The 27,627-nt window shown below is 39.8% G+C and overlaps 1 protein-coding gene across 1 annotated transcript; it reads left to right on the top strand.

Moving 5' to 3' along the window:
* Positions 1–10,003: 10,003 nt before the first annotated feature.
* Positions 10,004–27,627, top strand: LOC107770352 (E3 ubiquitin protein ligase RIN2). The gene is made up of 13 exons (XM_016589655.2): positions 10,004–10,239; positions 11,067–11,462; positions 13,138–13,215; positions 15,909–15,995; positions 16,082–16,203; positions 19,283–19,379; positions 19,506–19,611; positions 20,277–20,434; positions 20,557–20,694; positions 20,810–20,877; positions 20,974–21,204; positions 25,923–26,286; positions 27,319–27,627. Exons 2-13 carry the CDS (start codon positions 11,223–11,225, stop codon positions 27,373–27,375), a joined length of 1,746 nt encoding a protein of 581 aa, XP_016445141.1. The 5' UTR covers positions 10,004–10,239; positions 11,067–11,222; the 3' UTR covers positions 27,376–27,627.

A 27,627-nucleotide genomic window follows, 5' to 3' on the forward strand; every position in this document is an offset into this window, starting at 1 on the left:
GAATCTGAGAAGTTCAGACGCTTCCCGGAAGCTGAAGAAGAGCCTGCTTGAGTTTCAAGCAACAACCTGGGCAGATGTTCACAACCGGTACGAGTCAAAAATAAGGATCGAAGATGACCAGGTCGGTTCTACATCATCGGCCAAATGACGAGAGAAGAACAGAGAAAAATCAAAGGATGACTACGACACGGATAGGCGGACTACGAGGGGTCGATTTTTGCCCTACGAGCGTACCGAAGGCCGTGGCAGAAATTTCTGAGCAGCAAACAAGTTCACCATTGACGGAGGGACTGATCGTGGTCAAAACAATAGATCACTTCAAGATAAACAAACATCGGGGTCTCGAGATCTTTCCTACCCTAGGTTATCAGAATATAACTTCAACGTCAGTGTAGTGGAACTGGTGTCAGCTATGAGGAACATTAAAGAAGCAAGATTCCCGTGACCTATGAGGTCCGATTCTAGCCAGAGGGATCCCAATTTATGGTGCGAATACCATGGGAGGGACAGTCATCGGACATGGGACTGCCGACATCTTCGGGAGGAGGTGGCAACGCTATTGAAGATCATCTCCGAAAATTCTTGAGTGATCGAGCTAAGAACAATTACGGTCGCAACAGAGACAACACGGAATCCTCGAAAGCAAGAGAAGAAACCTCACGCCAAACGATCAACATGATCTTTGGGGGGAACGAGATTAACGGGGTCACCTTTTCAATGGCAAAGAAGACTAAAGTATCTATAACTCGCAGCAAAAGACTCTGGGAGGACGATATCACTTTCACGGAAGAAGACGCAGACGGATTGCTGTTACCACACAACGACGCACTGGTAATCTCTTTAAATGTGTTGGATTTTAAAATTAAGCATGTTCTAGTGGATCCAAGAAGTTCAGCTAATATCATACAATAGAGAGTATTGGAACAAGCTAAACTCACCGAAAGCATTATTCCGGTGACAAAACTCCTCGCTGGATTCAACCTTGCGAGCGTGGCGACCCGGAGAGAGATCTTGTTGCTCACGAATGCTAAAAGAGTAATGAAAACAACTCTCTTTGAAGTAGTGGATGGTGATATGGGATACAACATCATCTTAGGAAGGCCATGGTTACACGAGATGAAAGTTGTACCTTTAATGTATCACCAATTGCTGAAGTTTCCAACGCCCGAAGGAATCAAGCAGATAAGAGATGACCAACCAGCAGCGGCATAGCAATTACAGGAACTGACACATACTCCTGAGTTAGAAGAGGTTATTCCAGGGGAAGAATCGTCAAAACAATATCAGGTGCCGAGATATTTCCAAGTTCTAGAAGAAACGGACGCAACGAAATCTACGACAGAGGAACTAGAGCAAGTGTCATTATTCGAAGAATTATTAGAAAGAAAATTTCACTTGGGAATAGGACTGCACCCAGAGCTCAGGTCTGGTTTTATTGAGTTCCTTAAAATTAACGCTGATTGTTTTGCATGGTTGCACGAGGATATGACAGGTATCCCGACGAAAATAGCTGTGCACAAGCTAAGTCTGGATCCCAACGTACTACCGGTATGACAAAAGAAGTGCCCTATTGCCGAGGCCAGGAATAAATTCATCAAAGAAGAGGTAACCTGCTTGCTTAAAATCGGTTCGGTCAAAGAGGTAAGATATCCAGACTAGCTAGCCAATGTAGTAGTAGTTCCTAAGAAGAACAATAAATTTTGTATGTGTGTAGATTATAAAGATCTCAATAGGCGTGCCCGAAATATTCGTTTCAACTGCCAAATATCAATCAAATGATTGATGCCACGGCCGGGCACGAACTGATGAGTTTCCTTGATGCTTATTCCGAGTACAACCAAATTAAGATGAACCCGGAAGATCGGGAAAAGACTTCATTTATAACAAATTTCGGTACATATTGTTACAATGTAATGCCTTTCGGGTTGAAAAACACCGGAGCCACTTATCAACGGTTCGTAAATAAGATATTTGAAAAGCAAATAGAAAAGACCATGGAAGTTTATATAGACGATATGCTCGTTAAATCTTTGAATGCAGGTGACCACCTTAAGCATTTGCAAGAAACATTTGATATCTTGAGGAAGCATAACACAAAACTTAACCCCGAAAAGTGCGCATTCGGGGTCAGCTCGGGTATGTTCCTGCGGTTTCTGGTCTCACAAAGGGGAATTAAGGTAAAACCCGACAAAATTAAAGCCATAGACAACATCCCGAACAAATTATCAAACGTGACAGAAGTCCAAAGACTCACGGGAAGGTTAGCAGCTTTGAGAAGGTTCATTTCTCGATCGTCGAAAAAATGTCATCACTTCTTTACATTGCTAAAAAGAAGAACAATTTCAAATGGACGCCGGAGTGCCAGTAGGATTTGAGGGACCTGAAAAAGTACTTGTCAAGCCCTCCATTGCTCTCGAAACTAGAAGAAGGCGAAATATTGCTAGTTTATCTCGCGGTTTTAGAAGTTGCGATAAGTGCGGTTTTAGTCCGGGAGGATGAAGGTACACAGTTTCCTATTTATTACGTTAGCAAAATTTTAACGGGCAGAAACTCGCTACCGACATTTGGAAAAATTGGCCTTAGCTCTCGTAGTCGTCGCTCGGAAGTTGAGGCCCTATTTCAATGCCACCCAATAGCTGTGGTGACTACTTTCCCTTTGCGGAACATCCTTCATAAACTCGAGCTCTCGGGCAGATTGGCCAAATGGGTCGTCAAAATGAGCGAGTTCGATATAGAATATAAACCTAGGACTGCAATTAAGTCACAATTCTTGGCTGATTTCGTGGCCGATTTTTAGTCTGGGACTGCTGCCTCCGGCAACCAAGGAGGCAGTAATGGTGTCGGAATCGACATAAGGGGTTTGGACCTTATTTACGTACGGAGCCTCGAACGTAAAAGGGTCCGGGCTCAGAATAGTTTTAATCACGCCTTCGAGGGAAACCTTAAGGCAAGCCATCAGCATGATCCCTTTAACTAATAATGAAGTAGAGTATGCAACTTTGATTAAAGGGCTCGAATTGGCCCGGGGACTTGATTCCGAGGTTATCAAAATCAAATGTGACTCACAACTAGTGGTAAATCAGGTTTACGGAATCTTTGATACCAAAGAAGAACGTATGCAACAATACGTGGTAAAGGTCCAGACTCTTTTGGCACGATTTCGTGAGAGGTCAATCACTCATATCCCGAGAGAGGATAATGCAGAAGCGAATGTATTAGCAAACTTAGGTTCATCAACGTAAATAAAGGGACTGGAGTCTGGAACGGTAGTACAACTGATGAGCTTAGTCCTTGATATAGGTGGTTACTATGAGGTGAATTTTGCTAGTCTGATCTGGGACTGGAGAAACAAAATAATCAACTACCTCGAGCACAAAAAGTTGCCCGACGATCTCAAAGCATCACGGGCGTTACGCACCAAAGCTGCACGTTATAGCTTCAGGAAAGGTCAATTGTATAGAAAATCTTTCCAAGGCCCGCTGGCCCGATGTTTAGGAGCGTCAGAAGCTGACTATGTCATGAGAGAACTCCACGAAGGATATGCGGCAATCACTCAGGCGCAGAGTCTTTGGTGCTGAAATTGGTACTGGCAGGATATTATTGGCCTCGCATGGAACAAGACGCCAAAGATTTCATACGAAAATGTGATAAGTGTCAACGCTATGCATCACTAGTGCATCAACTGGCAAAACCCTTACATTCGGTTCTGTCCCCATGGTCATTCATGAAATGGGGGATGGACATCGTCGGACTGCTGCCACCGGCTCCCGGAAAGGTAAGGTTTCTTTTAATTTTGACTGATTATTTTTCTAAATGGGTGGAAGCAGGTTCTTATCAGAAGATCGGAGAACGTGAAGTGGTAGATTTCCTGTGGAAAAATATAATTTGCAGGTTCGGAATACCAAAAGAGATAGCATGCGACAATGGGCCACAGTTTATCGGTGCAAAAGTTACAAAGTTCCTCGAAGACTTGAAAATAAAGAGAATCACATCTTCGCCTTATCATCCGAGCGCAAACGGTAAAGCGGAGTCGACAAACAAAGTGATCTTTCAAAACCTCAAGAAAAGGTTAGAAGCAGCAAAAGGAAAATAGCCCGAAGAATTGCCCGGACTTCTATGGGCCTACCGAACAACGGCCAAATCAAGTACAGGAGAAACTCCTTTTCCCTCGTATACGGTGTTGAAGCCCTGATTCCGGTTGAGGTGGGCAAACCCACTTTGAGATATTCTCAGACAAATCAAGAATCGAACAAAGAAGCAATACTAATCAACTTGGAACTACTCGAGGGACGCAAGGACTTGGAGCATGTGAGAATAGCAGCTCAAAAACATAGGATGGAGCGATATTACAATCAAAGAGCCAACTTCCATTTTTTCAAAGTAGGAGACTTGGTTCTAAGGAAAGTAACACAAAATACACAGGAGCTCAACGCGGGAAAGCTAGGTCAAACGTGGGAAGGTCCCTACCGGATTGCAGCTGTCACTGGGAAAGGTTCATATGAGTTGGAGAACCAGAATGGGGACAAATTGCCCAGCAACTGGAACGTGGCACACCTCAAAAGATATTATTGCTGATGAACGACGCTCAAATAGGAAGTATGTGTTGCACTCTTTTTCCCAATTGGGTTTTTCTAGCAAAGTTTTTAATGAGGCAGCGATAGAAAGCATACTACGAACAAGGCAAACGAACAAGACCTTAGGTAATCTTTGGTTCGATAGAAAATTCCCAACAGCATACTACGAAGACAACAACAGTAAGACCTTTGATAGCAAGGCAAACGAACAAGCTTCCCATCGGGGACAATTAGGTAATCTTTGGTTCGATAGCAAATTCCCACCGGGAAGTTCCGAATAGAGGTTACCCGAACGTTCACGGGCACAAACCGCCAGAGGACTGTTAGGTATTATTTTGCTCGATAACATGGATTCCTAAGGGGAAACAAGATATGTTGCCGAGTGAATGATTACCTAGCAATTCATTGGTGGGACACTCGAAGATACAAGACTTCTAGTGTTCGAATTTGCATTCTTCGCATTCGAACAGTAGGGGGAATGATATGAGGATACGACAACATTGACTGCCACGTCAACCAAGAATGAAAATCCAAAAATAAAATGCATCATCGGGACCGAGGACTGCGCAGCCAGCCCGTAGAAACAAGTTGTATAAGATGGCCACAAGTAATGACAATTTCTTTTCTGCATAGCAAAATGCTTATGTAATTTCTGAAAATAGAAGGAATAAAATGAAATCCTTTTGCTTTTATCTTGTTTCTTGTCTGAACGATGAACTAACTTTGTCATTTGAAAGTTAAACAAGTACTTCAAATGTTAGTGTCGTAATAAACATGAGACATCATCTTTAAGAGCACCGTAAACATAAGAGGGCCATCTCTTATAAAAACCCTCACGTTAAAGGGTTGGTTCCGGAAGAATCAATGCCCGAAATTCAAAATGCCATCGGGGAAAAATACACCCGAAGTCGTATATGAAAAGGACGCAAAAGGAAAACTTGCGCAAATATTCATAGAAACCCTCACATTAAAGGGAAACTTGCGCAAATATTCATAAAAAACCTCACGTAAAAGAGATAATACTCGAAGCCAAAATGCTTCAAAGAAAAGGCATCCAAGACTACACATAGTAAAGCGTGAATTGAACAACATGCGCAGAATGCTTGAGTAAGTGCAAAAGTTAAAGGCTTGCATAGATATTCAAACGAAAGTAAGACTCAAATGACACTTGAACAAAAAAATATTATCTTTATTTACAAGAACATGCCAAAACGTTACAAGTACAAAATGGGGAGAAAAAAAAAGCTAGACTACAGTGCCTTCGGAGTCAGGAGGAAGAGAAGTATCCGCATTGCCGGGAAGGGTAGGTGGTTCCGCCGATGGCTCAACGCTTTCCCAAGTTTGGTCTTCGGCCTCATTGCCTTCCGATCCTTCTTCAGTTTTCGAAAACTCAAAACCGGAATCAGAAGAACCTGGAGCATCAGACTGCACCGGGAGTCCATTTTTTGCAGCCAACTCAAGCTCTCGGGCCTTAGCAATTTCGGCATCAATGTCAATAATACTAGCTTTGGTCTCTTCCAAGGTTTTTCTCCTCATGCTATACATAAAATATGTTTTTTCAACAATGAGGGAAGCCGCTCGGTGCTTGAGTTCTTCTTTGAGTTGAGTAACATCGGCAAAAAGGTTTTTCTGGGCGGATCTAGCAGATTTGAGGCTGACGTCGAGCTCGCGGACAGTTGAACTAAAGAGCCTATTATGCTCAATGGTTTTCCTGTACTTCTCTTTTAGCTGGGCATGTTTCACCTCCGCAGTAGCAAGCTCTTCACTTTTAGAGTTCAAGGCGACCTCCAAGTTAATCACTCTTTCCGCGGAGGCAGCCTCACGGTCGGCTCCAACAAGAACAACGTTCTGGACTTTTGCCCATTTGGCCTTGGCCTCATCAAAATTAACCCTCAGCGGCCCAATTTCTTGGCTAAGGGTTACCACTTCTTGCTCGCTTTGCTGCAAACGAGTCTCCAAAACAACGGCCTCAGCAGGCCTAGTTTCCAGTTCCGAGAGGCGGAGAACAATCTAGTCCCGTTCCGCCAAAAGCTGATCCCGTTCAGAAGTAAGTTCTTCCTTCTCACGAATCAACCTTTGAAGGCCCTCAGAAGCAAGAAAGTTGGCCTGTAAAATAAGAAGAAGTGAAATTTAGAATACATTCGTTCAAAGTAGAAGAAATAACAGAGGAAGGAAGGAATGTACCGATGCGGCGTTATGCATAGCATTGTTCAACAAACACTCTCCCGAGAGTGTCTGAATCTTTTCCCAGTCCTTTTCTGAAGCCAAAGGCTTCAGGTAATTAGCAAGCTCCACCGACCGCGATAGCAGGTTGCACCCGATAGAGACCGAAAGAGTGATGTTCCTCCTCCTTTGTGGATCTTCAGAAGTAGCAGCATAATTTTGCCCCAAGTTCCCATGAACTTGGGACTGTGTAAGAGGAACACCTTCTTCATGGTCAGGTGCGGCCGATGGAGATGGTGTAGCAACCGTTGGTGGAAGTGTAGACGAAGATGGAAATGATGTAGCAGTTGCTGGTGTTGGTGAAGGTGGAGATGAAGCTGATGGAGTTGAGGAGTGAGAAGCAGCTGCATCAAATGCAGTGCTGGTTATTTGATGCTTGCCAACCAAAGACGGCAAGGACCCGGTACTCAGCCCCGTAGCACGGGTTGCAACAATTGGGGCCCGAAAATGGGAGTTGGCATATTCTACCAAATCAGATTCTCCCCAAAGTGCCGAGACATCATCTTCAGTTGGTGTAACTATCTCAATAGGTCGAGCATCTTGTTGAGATGATGAGGATCATCGCCTTCTGTGTAAAGAAGCTCCCTTATCAACAACTTCTTCATTAATCATCACGGTGTCTACGACCGGCCCAGAAAAAGGACCAGTCATCATCGCCACCGGAGATGATTCAGGGGCATCAACCTTTGCCCTTTTATTCTTTTCCCCAGTCGTGGAGGAGCGTCTTCTCTTTGTTTGTTTATCCTCCGGTCGGGGACTCCGTGAAGAAGTATTTGCACCCGAAACAGGCCCGGAGATACCTGTTCGAGTAAGTGCTTCCTGAAGCAGCCTCGCTGCATCTGTAGGATCAGTCAGAACGTCCTCCTCGGGGACAGCAACAGAGCCCGTAGGTAGACCTAATTCCATGAACAAAGTCAGAAGGGTTCAACCAAGTGCTTCATATACAAAAATTGAGGCAAGGTAAATTAGAGTTACCATGATTTTTGGCCTTCCACCCGTATTTAAGGGCCAATTCTTTCCACAAACGAGTTTCGGGCATCGTAATGTCCAAAATCTTCTGAACCCACCAGTTCAAACCTTCCACCACCGGTGGGAGCCATTGAGTTGCTGAAACATGCAAAGGGTGAAGAGATGATACGGCCATAGAAGAATATCTAGTAAGAGGAATATTATACAAAGAACTTACGAGTGTGGTTCCAAGCAACCAGAAAGGATGAAGCCGTTGTCGGAATGATGTCGTTGGTGGCAACTGCAACGAACCGTTCCATCCACCCACGGTCGTTGTCATCATCCATGCTAGATAACAAAGCATGATGGCCATGCTTGCAAAGGTTTATCATTCCCTCGCGGAAGATTTTGGGGGAATAGAGATTCATCACATGAGCGAAGGTTAGCTCCTCCCCAGTTTCTTGACACAAGCGTCGGAGGCAGGCGATCATCCTCCACACTGAAGGACTTACCTGTGCCAAACATACCTGATAGCGAAGGCAAAACTCCGCAATCACGGAATCAAGCTTTCCGCTCAAAGAAAATGCACCCAACGTAAAGGGATACGTGAAAAAGTATGTAAAACCTTCCTTGGGAAGGGTCACTCGCTCCGATAGATCAGGAGCGATAATTTCCAACTCAATGTAGTGGTAGTCCTCCTTCACAGCAGGAATACTGGAAGGACAAATGGAAGAAGGGTACCTACTAACAGCCCATGTACGAGGGTTAGCAGTATAAAATTTCTCTTCAAAATCCTTCGAAGTACTAAGCCTTCTTGGGATGATGGAATCCACTGTTGGAGGAACGGAATCCTCAGTTTTGTTTTTATTCTTTGTAGAACCACCACGTTTGGAGGAAGAAGCCATTGGAAAAGAAGAAGGTAAAAGAGTTTGTGTTTGAAGAAAATTAGAAAAAGGATTGAAAATAAGGATGCAAATCAGAAGCTCGAGCAATTGTGAAACGCAAAGGAAAAGAAAGTTGCGTATAAGTAAAATTTTGGCGGCTAAATTCATTGCCATGAATACCTCGATAATCGGAAAAAGCTGTGTTGAATCATGGGATGACGTGTGTTCGGGGTATTAAATGCGGAGAGACGTGCGTCTAATCAACCGTCAGAGACCTTCAGAGGGAATTATAGTAATTCCCGCCAAAAAGATGTTTCCACCAACTTTCCGGTAACACAAAGTTATGTCACCGGAAAGCATGGGGACTATCTGTATAAGGTAAAATATGATATGACACGTGACTGACTAAAAGGAGGACACGTGGAATCTGAGATGGAATGGCTGAAGACCGAACACAGTCATTGCGCTTGTCACCAGAACATATAACGTTCATAAAAATGTATTAAATGCTCTGCGCCCGGTAGTATTTACTAAGAAATATTCTACAGCATTAAGAGCGACGATCCGTTACAAAGAATTTGACATTTACACTCAACGTTATATCTTTATCAATGACCCTCATACAATGGCGAGCCACCTTATAGGAAAGAGGTGTCAAATGACACCCATTCGCGAAAAAAATACGCTGTGTAGATAGGTAAAAATAATTAAATTATATGTATATATATATATTATATATTGACTCCCTTTAATTTCCTGGTATGTTTACTTTTATATATTTTGACACCCCTTAACCAAAATTCTGGCTTCGCTACTGCCCTCATAATTGGCATTAAAGGAGGGCATGATTCTAGGACCCTTTTCCCTAGGCATAACTATAAATAGTGAGCTCAGTTACCATTGTAAACACGAATTTCTGGCAAGAACATATACTATATTCTATACAAAACTTTATACAATTTCAACAATTTCACTCTCTTGCTTTCTGATCTCATCATTGTTGTGTTCGGAAATCGTGTTCACGGAATCACTATCTTTGCTATTTCATCTACATTCCAAGGCTAAGTACTGTGTATTTCTTTGATTATTATATTATTTCAGGATCAAATTAGTTCACCTGTCTAGAAACCACGTATAAATTCAACTGTACCGTTTTATGGGTAAACAATTACCTATTATCTTATTATACAAATAACTTTTACGCTTTAGTGCATAAAAGCCTAAACTCTTATTTTGTAGGGATCAAAACGAGGTAAACGTTTTAATCAAACTAATTTGAAAGATTTATTTCAATCAACAAAAATGGGGTGAAAACAATTGAGCACCCAATACTGAACAGTCTATCAAGAAAAGTAGAGAGGAAAAATAAAATCAAAGGAAGGACAAAATGATGGAATAAGAGTAGTAAAGACTAGGACAAGGAGTCGTATATTTAAACGACTCTCGATAAAATAACACTGCAAAGACATTTCTAAATAACCTAAATTATGCTGTTTCTGTCAGACATCTATTTCCCGCAAAAAGCTGATCCATTGACATGAAGCTGAAGATCTCAGACTAAAGTTCGCCGACAAGATTTCTGCTTTCATCTTTGTCTGAGATCTTTACAGGTTCGTTATTCTTCCGATTTTTATGTCAATGTTGATGTTTTTACATTTTTTGTATATAGAGATGCCAATTCAGCGGTTCTATTCACTAAATTTTTCATTTAGATCATTGTGTTACTTTATTTCTTCGATTTTTTTTTTACTTTTCCTTAGCACTTTTTTGGTGCACAGAAGATTTTAGCTTTTTTTGTTAGCTCGTGCTAGTTCTAGGGTTTTGTGTTGGACAGATGCTAATTGTATTGTTGACTTCTCTGATTCTCTGAATAGAAGAATTGGTTCCTCCATTGGTAAGGTTTGGTATCTGCTCAGTGAAACTGTTAAATTGCCAGAGTTATTAGTTGGACCATTTAACAACCCCAGGAAAACTTAGCTTTAACCCGATACTACTTGGGGTAGGCATATGAATCCTCAATATTGATTCTGCTCCTTATGAACCAGTTTCTTCCAATGCTTACAAATAACTCTTTGGGGTTCCGTCAGTAGGGGACTTTCACAAATCGGATCTTTCAATACCATCCCAAATGAAAAAACAAATAAGAAAGAGTTGGCAAGATAGTGGAGAAGGGTAGAGGGGCGGGCCCATTATCCCCGAGTTTCGAAGGCTGCGGTTCGTGAGGGGTTTGCCCCGGACGAATTTCTCGGTCATCAAAAAAAGAAAAGAAAAGAGTAGGGAAGATACTTGTGAGGGTGAACTATAAGCTTTAAAAATTCTGATACTTAGTGTGCTGTCAGCATGTCATTTTCATTTGTTGATACATGATGATATTTCTGCCCCTTTTTGTGTTGTTTTATTGTGGAAATAATCTTGAATTTCTTTGCTTTTAATGCAGGTTTCTTGCTTTAAGTTTCACTATCCATCAGAATTGAGGGACTGTTTGCAGTATATTAAGTTGCAGCAATCAATTTTGAGGGCAAATGGTCATGCTTACTGGTTCTAATGAAATTCTGGGATTCTTTCTGTCTTGAAAAAAATAAATTTATTTGCCATGGGCGTAAGCTACTTGTCAATTTCAGCACTCTGCACTGCTCTGAGCTATGTTGGACTCCAGTGTTGGATGGGAATTTCAGTTCAGAAACTAAAATCAGATGGGCTCATTGGGGAGAGCATTATCAACTTTGGGAATGAAAGCCGTGCATTAGAGACTCTTTTAGGTTCACAGACCACAATTGCTTTGGGAGCCAATTTGGCAGTTAACGTATTTATCCTACTGGTTTTGTGTCTTAAGGTAATTGTTCTTTGCACATTGAGCTTAATGGTGATGACAGATATTGTTACCATGGGCTGGGAAATATTAAACAGTCTTGCTTTTAAAAAGCTCGGAGTAAATCAGGAAATAGTACTCATTCTATTATAATGTGCTCGGCCTTCTATTCAGTATACCTGTGGATAATTTTTAGTTGTTGTTTTCCCTTTGACAAATGCACACAATTTATTATTTGTACATGAGGGACATGGTTATGGAATCAGATTGAAGGAAAGAAGACCATATTAGTGTTTGTTCTAGCTTATAATTTAGTTTAAGCTAACACCTTTTGAAAAGGGGGAATCACACTTGAGGATGTTTTAATGTAAATGTAATTACAGCCAAGTAGACTTCATTCATCCTTGGATAAGTGACTCAGTTACATGTAAGGACTACCAGGTTATACCAGATAAGCCCTAACCATATAGGACAAACTGGCAGGATGTGAAGTGAAAGAGTGGAGCATGGTAGTCGATACTAAAAGGCTCAAACCAAGTAGTATTCACGGACAAGCTTTTGAAGGAGGGAGCCTGTGGAAGTAAATGAAAAGTTGCATTAAGAAAGTAGAAAATGAAGTTCGTGTCTAAAAGACTAAGACCTCAACCACAAGAATCATGGTGGTGGAGTAAGGAGATGCAAAGCGCTAAATCAAAAAGAGAGTGATGTAAGAAGTTACCAACAATCATCATAAAAAAAAAGAAGTTGTTACCAACAACAGTAGATGGAGAAGCCTTTGAAAGCTATAAGAGAACGAAAAAAGAATCTTAACCTCAAGCTTCATTAATAATCACATTCTTTTTCTTTTCCTGTTCAAGAGAAAGAATGTGATTATGAAGCTTGAGGTAAAGCCTTAGATATATCACTTCTACCAAAACTAATGGACGTGGGAAGGAAATAAAGTAATATATAAACTAGCACCACTGAGAGAGTGGAGGGATAGACTCAACTGTAGATGATTCCTAAATAATTCTGAGAGGAAATAGTGTGATCAAATAGGAGATGAAAATCCTACTTTGATTTATTTCTCAGCACAAATCACGAGGACAAATTTTCAGATTTTCGTGCATATGTGATAGAGAGAAACTTAAGTATAGACTCAACTGTAGATGATTCCTAAATAATTCTGAGAGGAAATAGTGTGATCAAATAGGAGATGAAAATCCTACTTTGATTTATTTCTCAGCACAAATCACAAGGACAAATTCAGATTTTCGTGCATATGTGAAGAGAGAAACCTTAATTACACTCTTAGAAGTAGGTCTACTGAAGTAAAGGAGGCCAAAGTAGCTGAGTTAGAACGCGTTTATTAATGATTAAGTACCAAGAAGGTACTACAACAGTATAGAAGAAAAGGACACCCTTTCAGCCTTACTGAATGGCTATCAAATCTTTTAATTTCTTCTGTAAGTTTCTTGGACATTTATGCATGCAATGGCTTTGTCTCTGAATATTGGTGTGAACATTCGAAATAGGACCTTCTAGTGGAAGTTCATGGGAAAAATAGGTATCTCTTTGTGCACCCGAATCCTTTTTAAATTTTTATAGACCTTTTACAACACAAGTTTTTTTTACAACTTTTAAGGTATTAGCTATAAATTTAATTGGGTCGTCTTTCTCAGATAGATTTGGTTGTCAACAATCTTTGTGCTTTCTGCAGACAATATTCTTTGGAGATTTGCACTCACCAGAAATACGAAAGCTGGTTGAGCGCCTCATCAATTATGTTATTTCCAAGGTAAATATCTTAGTTATATGAATAGTAGGTGGTGTGTAGAACCTTGATGAACTTTCACTTTCTTTTCTTTCCCTGTTGAAGGACTATCATTATGGCTCAAAACTCTACACTCTGTGACTTAAGAAGAGTTATGCAACATATAGTGTTGGCATTGTCTCATTTGATTTTACTTTTTAAGAACTTTTTATGGCCCCTTTAAATGACATGCAAAATATTATGTCATAACATTGATTTGTATGATTAAGCCTCATTTGTTTTTTTTAAAGATTAAGACATCTGAATCTGAGTACATATCTGAATATCAAGATGTGTATTAAGATTAAGACATCTGAATTTGAATACACGTCTGAGATTAAGATGTGTATTAAAATCTGAATACTAAATGATTAAAACTGTTTGTTTTTTTAACATCTGAATATATAAAAGTTATCTTTATTTAAAAATTAATAAACAACAACAAACATAAAATTCTGTAAAAGTTATCTTTATTTAAAAATTAATAAACATAAAATTCAAATAAAATACTAATTAATCTAATATTCTATTAATAAAATATAATTTTTTTTAAATATGATAGTTGGTGACGGTGATGGCTAACGGAGGTGCTTGTGAATACCGACTAGAGGCGGTGGTTAATAGTGGTTTTGGTTAATGGTGGTGGTTCTAGGTAGTAGTTACTGGCGATTATGGTTGAGGATGGTGATGATGATGGTGGTGGTGATAGTTAAAAATGGTAGTAGGTGGTGGTGGTGCTGGTTGTGATTGAGGAAGGTGATGGCGGGCGGTACCGGCTATGGTTGTTGATGATGATGGGGTGGTTGGTTGTATGGTTATGATTGAGGATGATGTGGTGGGGATGGTGGGTGATGGTAGTGGTGGCAGCTATGGTTGAGGATGGTGGTGGTAGTGATAACGGTAGGCGGTGGGGGTAGTTAATAATGGTAGGCGGTGGCAGCACTTAGTAATTAAGATTCAGACGTGCATTAAGTGCAAACAAATGAGGACTAAGTAAGCTGATGTGTGATAGTTACCTCTTCTCCCTTCTTTCTTGGAGCAATGCTGAGCCAAGTGAGTACGAGCACCTGATGCAAAGAAATTAAAAAGAATTAGGAAGGGGGAGGGATGAAGGCCTCTCTTTTAAAACTAGCTCTATTCCAATTTCTTGATAACTTGTTGAAAGAAGTGAGCTTTAGCATGGTTAAGATTATTAGCTCCTCTCAGTCCTTGCTACGGGAGATCTCAATAGTTGATCCATTGGGTTGTTGTCAATGAATTGAACTAAAGATGGTGATAGACTGAGCTTTAGCCTGGTTCAGATTGTTAAGCACCTAAGTTGCTCCGACATGGTAGTTTAAGTGCCGCACCCGTATCGACACGACACTAGTATGGGTGTGGGTATGGGATCTGTACTGGATCTAGTCAATCAATTTTGGTACTTTGATCACGACGGACGGGAAAATACGAGACGAGATACAATTTGATTCCCGAAATCAGAATCTAAACTAGGTAAATTGAAGAAAATAACATACCTTATCTAGGAAATCATTCCTTTACTTATCTACAACTTGAGAATAAAGAAGTCTACATTTTACAATTTATACGTAAGTCCACAAAATTTCTCATAATTTAGGGATATTTTTATTTTTTGAATTATTTTTAGCCGGATCCCCACACCCGTATCTATACTAGGATCCGTCTCCCCGAATCTTAGAACTTACATCTCGAAGGATCCGACCTCTAGATCCGCACCCGTGTCGGACACCCGCACCCATGTCTGAGCAACTTAGGTTAGCACCTCTCTGTCCTTGCTATGCAATACCCCAGTAGTTGATCCAGCGGGTTCTTCTTGTCAATGAATTGAACTAAAGATAGTGCACTGTAAGAATTGTTATAGCTCCAAGATATATATGCCCGAGGAAAGTAGGGAGAACCGGCATGCAATTATTTTGTTGGACTTGGACTTGCTATCTATAACAATTTTTTTTTAATATCATGGAGTGTTCTAAGTTCAGGAGTTGAAGATCTCAATTTCTTCTGATGATTTTAGCTTTCTCTGATTTCTTCTTATTTTATATTGGAAACTTTTGATGTTTTAGGATAATTATTCAATCCATGTCTGGTTCCAATTTGAGATGTCTGCTTTTAATCATTCTTCAAATAAGCCCCGGAATGTTCACAAAGGTTACAGGGTAACCATCAATATCACTGTTGTCAGATTACTACATGTTGAAATCCAACAACATGATATCGAAGGAAGAAATTTTCCAAGTTCAAGAATTTGATGTGTCTCTCTTATTAAGAAAGCTTAAGTTTGAAGATATATTCTGTTTTTTTTTTTTGATAAATGAAGTTTGTGCTTTTTTTAAGCTTTTAATGCAACATATAGTCTTTGAATTGTTTTAAACTGTTGGCTTGATTGTGTATGTCTTGTCATGGCGATTTTTCACTGATGAGCAACTGCAGGAGTTCTGAATCACTTCTCTGCAATGATCTAGAGCATTTCTAACTCAGTGCTTGAGACTTACAGATCCATGTTTACATTTGCTAGCTTAGTCATTACTACATTCATGTTGTCCTCTACGTGTAAACTTTATACTAATGAAGTCAATGAAGTAATTATCGCATTCATGTTTTTCTCTAATAGTTATATTGGAAGTGTTTTAGTATTTCTGTCCACTGATAACTATTTCCAGGGAACTTTTCTTCCATTGGTAGTTCCACCAACGCTGTATCAGGCAGGCCTATGGTCAACGTGGCTCGTTGTTCTTTGCTTTTTAAAGGTATCTACTGCTGTCTTCTCTAAGCTTGTGAATGTTGGGGTTTTGAGCGTCTAATCTTGGACAAATCTAAATATATGTTTGCCCAGATGTTTCAAGCTTTAGCTAGGGATCGACTTGAACGACTGAATGCCTCTCCTTCAGCTACTCCCTGGACATACTTCCGTGTGTATTCTGCCTTATTGCTGGTTTTCTCTGCCAACTTACTCTGGTAATTCCTAGACCTAAATCTGTTTATTGTGCATTATATAATGGCATAGGCCACTTTTTTTCTTTTAAGACCATATTTAGTTTTTAGGATATAGAAGGTATTGTATGTGTATTGTCTTTGCCGCTGATGGGTGTCGGCATGTTATGATTCTGGTGTAGCTATGGTATCCATCCAGGATTCGTTCAGACAAAACATGGTCTTTGACTAGAGAAACAACAACAACAACCCTGCACAATCCCACAAGTGGAGTCTGGGGAGGGTAGTGTGTACGCAGACCTTACCCCTACTTCGGAGGAGTAGAGAGGCTGTTTCCGATAGACCCTCGGCTCAAGAAGACGAAAATAGACAGTAGATCAGTAAAAGCAACAGAAGCCAGAAAGATAATACCAGCAACGTAGAAACCAGAAAGTAGAAAGACAAACAATAACAATAAACAGTAACGATGGCACAATACTACGAACACGAGGAAGTAGTATGGGCACAACATGAACCACTAGCAGTCTAAGACAAAACACTATCAGGCTAGCCCCACACCCAGTACGAAGTAGAAAAACGCTCAACTACCTCCTAACCTTCAACCCTAATGCTCGACCTTCACACCTTCCTATCAAGGGCCAAGTCCTCGGAAATTTGAAGCCGCGCCATGTCTTGCCTGATCACTTTTCCCCAATACTTCTTAGTCCGTCCTCTGCCTCTCCTCATACCAGACAAAGCTAGCCGCTCACACCTCCTTACCGGGGCATCTAAGCTCCTCCTCCGCACGTGCCCGAACCATCTAATAGCCTGTTTGGCCAAGCTTCTAAAATCAGCTTATTTTGAAAAGTGCTTTTCTCAAATGTACTTTTCAAAAAAGTACTTTTGGTGATAAGCAGTTTGTGTTTGGCTAATTAAGTTGAAAAACACGTTTGAGCAGTAATTAGTGTTTGGCCAAGCTTTTAAAAACTGTTTCTAAGTGTATTTTTCTCAAAAGTGCTTCTCAGAAAAGTGCTTTGGGAGAGAAGCTACTTTTTTTTTTTTTTTTTCTGCTTCTCAAAAACTACTTCTGCTTCTCTTCAAACGCACTTTTTTTCCTTCTAAAAGCTTGGCCAAACACCTTATTTTTTGGAAAAAAACACTTTTGGCCCAAAAAAAAGCTTGGCCAAACAGGCTATAAGCCTCGTTTCCCGCATCTTGTCCTCCATGGGAGCCACGCCGACCTTCACCCGAATATCTTCATTCCTAATCTTATCCAGCCTAGTGTGCCCGCACATCCATCTCAACATCCTCATTTATGCTACTTTCTTTTTCTGGATATGATAATTCTTGACTGGCCAACATTCAGAACCATGCCGGTCTTTGACTAGAGAAAACAGAAGAATATTCTTACCAGATTCATTCGCTCAACTCCTCCTACAACCTCAACCACCAGTGTTGCCTCTATTAGGTCAAGGTCTGACCTTCGGTAGAGTCATTTCGTGATTGAAAGTACCTTTTTCGAAAGTGATCCATTCTTGAGTTGATTGATACCATATATTCTGTCAGCAGTGAGACTGCTGCAAAGTGGAGAATGAAAGGGAGAAGCAGCTTTAAGATGGCATAGAGACTGCTGCAAATCCGAGAATGAGAATGAAAAGGAGAACCAGCGAGTGATGAGGAAGATGGACAAGGGAAAGATCGGAAGGTAGGAACTATTGGAAGGCTTAAAAGAAGAATGAATAGAAAAGGAAAAAAAAAAGGGTGATGTGGCCTCCATGGAGATTGCAGATAGGTGAGAGTTTTCCCATTGTAGAAACCTTTGTTGCCTTCTCCTTCTCTCTCTAGTGTTGCTTTTGTTTGGTTGGGAAGACTCTAGAATCTTAAAGAAAAAAAAGGATAAATGAAATATATATGAAAATGTTACCATTCTCAAAAAAAAAAAAAAAAAAAAAACGAAAAAGGAAAAAGAAGGAAAGGAGAAAGAGGCCTTAGTCCAGTGGGCTATCCTTCTTGAGTAGCACCGTATTAGAGCGAATGCAACTTTTAGAATGATTTCCTTACCCGATAATGCATTTCCATGTATATAGCAACTTGGAAAATCTGTTTTACTATATGCTAACACACAAGTGGTAGCATTAGCTCCGGGATTGAGGACCTGAAGAAGAGCGCCGGAAGAGGGAAAACCACATTGGGAAGCTTGTCTGATTGAATCTGCTAACACAATTGCAATATTACCAATGGTTCGCATAAGGCACGTTTAAGGCCTGAACTTAGGTGCAGAACAGGCTGAGTGCTTCCCCTCGCTTAACTGGCGCTTCGGTGCAGCCACCAAGGTGCTAAGGCATTTAGCTATCACCAACGGAGAGTAGCCCTGAAGAAGTGATACTAAACAATAAATATTTCTCTTACTTGTAATAGTTTTAATTCGTTTTTTTAATTTAAATTTCTCTTAATTGCCTTAGATCCCTAATGGAGCTTAGCATTTTTTGCTACTTTTTGCCTTTGATAACACTGCACAATGGGAAAGATTTAGTTGTATGATTGTAGAAGGGAACTCATCTCTATGTTTTACCTTCTTGCTTAGATCATTGCTTTGGTAACATGAATAATGTTGTGTAAGTAAAAAAGGAAACAGCAAAGGCAGGTCAGCATCCAGAGTTAAGCCTCTTAGTGGGGTACCTATTGTGACACCAAGCCCTCAATAAGGCTGGACTTCCCTACACTCTGGCTCCTGAGAGAATCCATTTTCAATCCATTTCCCTCAGCTCTCTGCTTCCGTTTTCGAAACCTTCATTCCTTGGTGGATGCCTGGAATTGGTGATTTGCATCTTTGTGCATTTCTCCGAAGCCCTTTCTATTCTTTTTAGAACTTGGAGTATGTATTCTAAAAATTTAGGTGTGTCTGAATGAATGATCGAACAATAAGAGACCGTGGTCCATAAGGGTCCCTTTTAGAAATCATGAGAGGTATTTCTTGAACAATGTTGATGTTTGAGTGTTTGACTCTCTATACTGGAACCAAATCTTCAGTTGCTTTCCTTGGGTGACATATAACGTGCTTCAAGTACACCATCTGGTCTTTTTTACGACTTTTCTAACTACACTTTTCTTTGTTCTCTTCCAGGATGAGGGTGTGCCTGGTTGTATATAGAACAATAAGTTCATCCTTGTTTTTGTTATTGTTCTTTGAGCCTCTTAGCATTGCATTTGAGACGCTTCAGGTACTGTACATAAGAAGGTTATAGCTTCTACTTCTCTTAGATACGCAATGCACTTTTGATTTTGTTTTGTGACCTTCTCAAAAGCATGTTAACAATTGCATTTTGTATGCAAATCCTTCTCTATAGGCTATTCTTGTTCATGGATTCCAGTTGCTCGACATATATATCCATGACTCGGCAAATGATATTTCAAATAGCCGAATATCCAAGCTCTTTGACATATCTGCTGCAGGTAATTTGTATTCTGGTAACTTTTTCTGTAGGTGGTCTTGTTGATTGATTAATGAGCTTCTGTGATTTATTTTAGATGCACCGTGCCGTACTGTAGTGGATTTTTATTCAATGTTCTGCATTTGAGATTTTTGTTTGATTTATCGACCCTCTTTTGAAATGTTTTCTCCACTCTCTCTCTCTCTCTCTCTCTCTCTCACACACACACACACACACACACACACACACATATTGATCCTTTTCTGAATGAGTTTGATCCTCTTTGTTTTTCCTGCCTTACTCTTTATCAGTACTAATGAGATATTCCACTTATATGATTTTGCTAAGTTCATTTACTTGAGAAGTTATCTTTCATTTGGAAGTTTTTCTAATCAAATGCACCCTACTCATAGCTAATGAAGGGTATATGTGCATTAGTGCTGAGCTAGTCTGAATGTATATCCAGTTGGAGGATGCAGACAAAGTTTTCTTTCTGCTTCTGTTCTGACTTCTGTGGGTTGTTTCATGTGAAGTCTGTGCTCTGAAACACTTTTTATCCGTCTTCCCCATACCCTGTTCATGCAGGACTGATGTATCTAGGATATTAACTCGAGTAAGATATAATGGTTCTTTTTATGTTTTCATCCATCTCCAGTCTCCTATCTCATTCCTGTAAACCTCGTACAGGCTCATTTGGGGAATGGAAAGGCATTCTTATTCGGAATATGGGTTTTCTCCTAGACATGATGACTCTGTTGATGGCTCTCGCTCATTATGTGCACATTTGGTGGCTCCATGGCATGGCATTTCATCTAGTGGATGCAGTTCTTTTCCTAAATATCCGTGTAAATATCTATCTATATGAATTAATGTAATCTCATAATTTTTCAAATACCTCTGTTGCCCTCTTCTATCTAATGTTTAGTTTGTCCATGCAGTGTTACTAAAATTAGTTCATTTTGAGCAGGCTTTATTGAGTGCTATTGTAAAACGTGTCAAAGGGTTCATTAAACTGAGAATAGCATTGGGCACTCTTCATGGTGCACTTCCTGATGCAACTTTGGAAGAGCTACAGACTTATGATGATGAATGCGCTATTTGTAGGGTATCTCCCTCCCCCTCTTTATAGCTTCCTTGTTTTTATTCTATTTTCGTTTTGTTTCATTTTATTCTTTTTGCTCTGAATGTATATAAGCCTTTGATATGTTGGATAACAACAGGAACCAATGGCAAAGGCGAAAAAGCTATCTTGTAATCATCTTTTCCATCTTTCATGCTTGAGATCTTGGTATGGCCTGTATTTATTGCTTGAAATGTTTACCAGGTAGTGTAAATTGCAATCTTATCAAGAAACTTCATATACTTACATGGTAAATAATTACAGGTTAGATCAAGGCTTAACTGAAAATTATTCATGTCCCACTTGCCGGAAGCCGTTGTTTATAGGCAGAAGCGAGAATGAGGTAAATCCTCATACTGCAGATGTTCGGGGTGACGAGCTGCTTGCTCGTGAGATGAGTATGGGGCTTGATCGGTTGAATCTTCCTGGTCATGCACTTCCAAATGAAGTTTCCCGCAATCAAACGCACAACCCTCTTGAAAGCAGTGATTGGAGGTCTGTTTTCTTGTGTTATTGTTGGTAACTGCTTCTTACCCCATATGCCACTATATATAGGTGTTGGAGAAGAAATGAATTCATACAAAATATATAAATGTGATAATATATCTGTGAAGGAGCCTTCACAAATGTGAGAAGTAGGGTGGTCTTATAAAGGACTTTCCTATAGCTGTGTGATTAGTTCAAGGATTCACTTTTGAGCCCTTAATCGTTTACCTTAGTTATGGATGAGCTAGCTAATAGTATGCAAGCTGAGGTCCCATAGCGCATGCTATTTTGCTGATGCATTCACAGATTGTTTTGATAAGGTATTATTTTATATATGGATGAGCAGCAACAAGGTTGTGCTGGAGCATTGAGCCAATAACTAGCTTCTGTTAGTTATAACAGAATATGTAAGGAGTTTAAAAAGTCAAACATGGCCTCAACATCTTGAGAGACATTACAGTTGCCATATGGTCCCAAAGAAATAACAAACGAATACATTTGAACTTAAAAATAAGTATATTTTGTTGTTTGTCTTCATAAATTATGGAATTCATCTTACCAGGTGGTCCACCAAATAGGTGCTAGGATGGCTTACCATAATCTTGTGAGGATACTTCTCAGTCCCCAATATTCCACTCTATAGAAGTTCCAAAACAGTTCTAGGCATAGCCCATTTGAGTCCGAGAAGAGAGCGAGAAGCATGTCCCATAGCTGGAAAGTGACGCAAAATAAGTGATTTTCATCCTCCTGATGCACTTCACAGAAAGGACATGCTGCATATGACTAATCCCCTTCTGGAAGTTGCACTGCGTGAGGCAAGCATTTCTTCCGACCAACCAAATGAAGCATTGGATTACCAAGGATAAGATGTGTGTGTGTTATGGGTGTCCTGAGAAATGGAGTACCATGACTTGACAGAAAAAACTCTTCTTTTGTACCCTTCCAGCATAGACAGTCTTGTTTGTTAGGACAGATGGAATTCCTTGTAGCAATAAGCAGACTCTTGAGGTGTTTGGATGGGCTTTTAAGCTAGTCAAATCAGCTTTTAAACTTTTCTTAAACTTGTTTTAGGGTTTGGCAAAGCTATAAAGTGCGTAAAATAGGCTAAAAACTGCTTAAAACAAGCCAAAAGCAATAAGCTAGGCAACCCCAACTTATTACTTTCTGGCTTAAAAGCTATTTCTGCCGAAAAAGTACTTTTTTTAAGCCAATCCAAACGGGCACTCTATCATATTCCCAATTGTTGCAATCCCTTCGAAAATCAAAATTCCACCCTTGGTTGGATCAATGATCAGCAACAGGAGCTACCTAATTGGAAGCCAAAGCAAAGAGGTCCGACTTCCGAGAATTGTTGTTCGAGAGGGGTATGACCCATCCAAGAATCATGCCAAAAGCTTATCTTCCTTCCTTCTCCCAACTGAAAATAGGTGTTGCCTAGAAAGTCCTAATGTGACCTGACATACAGAGAAGCCTTAAGACTTTTTTTTTGATAAGGTAAAGTATTATTAATAAAAAGTGTACCAAGAAGGTACACAAGAGTACAAAAAAGAGCAGACAGCACCTACAGAGAGCACTCTATTACATCTTTCCCAACAAATCCAAAAATTCCAGATACTGATCCATACCATACTATCTAATAAACACCTATTACACAAAAAAGAACAAATTATGCAGACATAAATTTTTGAGACTAGAAATATTGTTTTCTTATTCTCAAAACAAACACTTTCTTTCTGCCCAAATGGTCCAGCTATCAATTAGACTCCTAATATCTGAAGGCATAGCCCAAATGACACCACAAAGATTTAGAAAGAGCTCCCAGCATTGCTTAGTAACTTTGCAGTGAATAAAGAGATGATTTACTGATTCCAAACTTTCTTCACATAGATAACACCTGTTGCTTAAGGAAAAGCCTCTTCTCTGTAGATTATCTTGAGTTAAACAAGCTTCTCCGATGGTAACCCATCCAAAACAATCCACTTTGAGAGGTGCTTTGGTTCTCCATAGCATTTTCCATGACCAATTCATCACATAATACTTGGTTGGGGGCTTTGTTATCCACTAATAGAACATTCCTTACTTGTTTCAATGACTTCTCTTCATAGTGCTTGATCCTCCTTTGTGAATCTTCATAATCATTTACGAGGAAGGCTGTCATTTTGAACTTGTAAGTTCTTACCCTGAGACCATCGGCTTTCTGTTCAGTCACAACAACTTTCTAATTATCAATGTTGAAGAAGTATTTGTTCTTTATTCCCTTGCCATAGGAAATCTCTGCGGATTTTGTCTAGCCTCTTGGCTACAGAATAAGGCAACGGAAATCATGCCATGGTATAAGCCAGTAAGACATCCAAAACGCTGTTTACAAGTACCAGTCTGCCACCAGAATGCTGTGGACAGCTTCCTCTCGCATTTCTCCAGAATGCTGTTCTAGATGGCAGTCTAAGTTGCTCCGACATGGCAATTTAGGTGCCCGCACCCGTATCGACACGGACACTAGTATGGGTGTGGGTATGGGATTCGTACTGGATCTGGTCAAACAATTTTGGTACTTTGACCACGACGGACGGGAAAATACGAGACGAGATACAATTTGATTCCCGAAATCAGAACCAAAATTAGGTAAATTGAAGAAAATAGCATACCTTATCCAGTGTTGTAAATAGCGCTCGCCTCAGCGCTAATAGCGTGAGGCGAGGCGAGCTGCCATCGCTATTTTACAGTGTGGCGTAGCGTTTTCAAAGAGGCGAGCGCCTCTGTCTCTGTAGCGTGTGGCGAGCTGTGGCGTCGCTTTTTGCAAAAAAGAAAAGAAGAAGAAGGCAGCAGCGATCTGTTAAAACAAAAAATTAGGGCTCGCGATTTTTTTACTCTTTCTCCTTCAAGTCGACAGCAGACCAGCGATTTCCTTTCTTCTTCAAGTTTCTTCATCAGGTATGCTTCTCTTCATCTCTTTTCTTCTTTCTTCTCCTTTCTTCTTTCTTCAAGTTTCTGCTCTGTGACTCTGTCCAATTTTCTTCTTTCTTCTTTCTTCTTGTTTTGGGATCTGTTTTGCAACAGAACAGAGTCTGTGTTGCTCTGTTTTTTCTTCCTTTTTCTTCTTCTTCTCTTTTTTTTTTTTGGCTCTGTTTTTTATCACTGCTGCTGCACTCAACAGAACAGTCTGAGAAAAGCTCTGTTTTTTCTTCTGTTCAGAGAGCTTCTTCAGTTCTTACTCTTCTTCTTTCTTTTTTCTGCTCTTTTTTGTTTTTCAATTTTTCACAGCTTCAATTTGGGTTTGGGCAGAGGCAGAGAGCTTTATTGAATTGATATATTTATAATATATTATTGCTATTGAGTTTTTAGTTTTTTTTTTATATATATATATATCATTTTTTATTTTTTTGTATAAATTGTCGCTTCACATCAAAAATACGAGCGTTTCGCTGCTCGCCTCTCGCCTCTCGCCTCAGTGAAGCGGGCCCTCGTCGCTATTTGTCACTGCACACTATCCAAAACACTGATCTTATCTAGGAAATCAGTCCTTTACTTATCTACAACTTGAGAATAAAGAAATCCACACTTTACAAGTTATACGTAAGTCCATAAAATTTCTCATAATTTAGAGATATTTTTATATTTTTATTTTTTGAATTATTTTTAGCTGGATCTCCGCACCCGTATCTATACTAGGATCCGTTTCCCCGAATCTTAGAACTTATATCTCAAGGATCCGACATCTAGATCCGCACCTGTGTCGGACACCCGCACCCATGTCCGAGCAACTTAGATGGCAGTTCACTTGTGTTTGTAGTATAATGGGAGACCCTAGTGGAAGGCAATCATCCTATGTTACAGCCAAGAATTTCAGCCAACTGTGGGAGATTGTGGACTTCATTAACCGGCCACTGTGGGATATTGTGAAGTAATTACATTCAACAGATGGTTATTAAAAAAAGCAGCAATATGGATGTAAAATAGAGAGGTTAACTGAGATGGTTTGACCATGTACAACCTAGTCGTCCAAATGTGACAGTTCATTGGTGCATCACCATGATAATTGAAAGTTTTAAAGAGGGACAGGATAAACCTAAAAGTACGTGGAAGGAAGTTGTTTGAAGAGATCTACAAATTTTCAGAATCCACGAGGACTTCATAACAAACATAACAAAATGGAAAACAAAAGATCCATAGAATTGATACTAACTAGTTGACATTGTGGCTTAGTTGTATTGCTACATTTGCAGCAGATCCGGGCATAGGTCTTTTTATTTTGATTATAAATTTGTATGTCGTCTTAGGATTAAGCGATATTTAGAGACCTCTAGTTTGGGAACTCCTAATTTATTGAGTATTGGAATGAAAAGAGTGAAGATAGCAGAGTTTAAGGAATCCTTATAGCCGACTCAACTACTTTGTGATTGACAGTTATTTTAAAGGTGATATGATGGCCACTTGTTTGTGCAAAAAGTGGAACATTTGTTGTTTGTAACACAGTTTATCAGTGCTTGATAGATATTGTTTGTATTATTGCATTTCTGGTGCATATTAATGATGCATTTGAAACTTTGCATTGGAGGTCCTTGACAAATGCTGATCTGTATCATAGATTGAATTCTCTTACTAATGGGCCATTTTCTTTCTCATTCTCTTGATGCTCTGTTGCTTGTCAATTGTCATCTTTTGCAGTATCTTCTCATCACCTAAAAACAGAGAGTGGTCAATAATTTTGCTCTCCTTTCTGTCTACAGGGGTTCGGGAATTGATTCAGGTTGGTTGGGCTTAGATGATGCTGGACCATCTACAGGCATCAGATCAGGGGGACTGGGTAGAGTTCAGACAGTGATGAGGCATCTCGCAGCTGTTGGAGAAACATACGCACAAACTGCTCTAGAAGATGCTGCCTGGAACCTTTGGTCTATGCGTGCCTCTCAAGCTGGTACTTCCAGTTCAGCAATCCCTCCCGCAGGTAATGTGAGGCATGTCGGAGGTGCTGGAGGGTTGCACTTGAGGACACCCTCACGTGCCACAAACAACAATGTATCCAACATATATACAATGGTTGAAACTGTTAGAGAAGTGCTGCCACACATACCTGATGAAATTATTCTTGAGGTATGGTCGCATTTGTTTAGAGGTTTTCCCATGAAATACGAATGTGATTTATTGTTTTCTCTACAGCCATTTGACTGTTCTGTTTAGTCTAAAGATCAGTAGAAAGGGAATTGGCACCTGGAGGAGTGCGCATCTACTTGTAGCGTCAGTATTAATTATAAAAAGTGAAAGATATGAAAAAACGAAATGAATGGCTGGTGTTCTTGCAGATAAATGGTAGGGCAGGGGAAATGAAGAAATTCATAGTTCTGTGATCTTTGTCCTTGTCATTCCCCTTGACATGGTATTACACCCTCTGTCCCAATTTATGTGATACTTTTTTCCTTTTTAGTCTATCCCAAAAAGAATAGTTCCTTTCTATTTTTAGAAACAATTGAACTTTAAACTTCCCATTTTGCCCTTAATGAGCTGATGTATATCCACAAAAATTTCTATGGCGTGTTTTAGACTACAAGTTTCAAAAGTTTTTATTTCTTTCTTAAATTCCAAGTTCAGCCAAACTACCTCACATAAATTGGGCGAGCGAGTTAAAGTCCCTTTATATTAAGTAAAAGAGGGTGGTGAAAGCTATGTTATATAGTGCTAAATAGCAGTAAGTCCATATTTCAATGCCCATTATTTGGGTGGCTGGTGCAATATACACGCAAAATAGCGATTACAGTACCACATTAACTGACCATCTTGTTGACATTCCTTGGAGAAATTTGCTTTGTGCTATTTCCCTTCCCCCATTCCCCATTCCTCACTCTCCAACCTAAAAGGAAAAAGAAAAACTATAATATCTCGTAAATAAATATCCAAGTAATTCCTCCATCCTGAAGAGTGTAAATTGACAAAAAGAGTGTAATTTGCGTTGCTGCAATATCCTGCTGCTTGGAAAATATTACTTTACATATTTAGCTAATAATTTCATGGACTAATAAGTTCTATATTTGCTTCAACCATGAACAATTCATTATCTCTTTGACTTTACATTCCTGTGTTGGTGCTTCTTTCCAAATTGCAATTTTAAGTTGATAAATTTGATTGCAGGATTTACAACGAACTCACTCAGTGACTGTTACTGTGAATAATCTTCTGCACATGTGATTATATCTACCTTTCGTTGTGATACAGTTATGGTATGTCTTTCACTGAGGCAGGTTAAAACAGAAGCTTTGGTTGAGTACAGGTCTGAGGTTTCCAAAGTGTCCTGGTGCCGAGCCTGTAATTACTACATTGTATCTGATATATATTAGTTTCACTTTTCTGTACATATAAATGACTTAGGGAACCTGCTTTTACAGAAAAATGATAAAATAATTCCATTTTGATAAATAAAAGAGCATATTTTTTGGCGCA

Source organism: Nicotiana tabacum, chromosome 13 (genome assembly GCF_000715075.1).
Source record: "Nicotiana tabacum cultivar K326 chromosome 13, ASM71507v2, whole genome shotgun sequence".
In the NCBI taxonomy this organism is placed as follows: Eukaryota; Viridiplantae; Streptophyta; class Magnoliopsida; order Solanales; family Solanaceae; genus Nicotiana; species Nicotiana tabacum.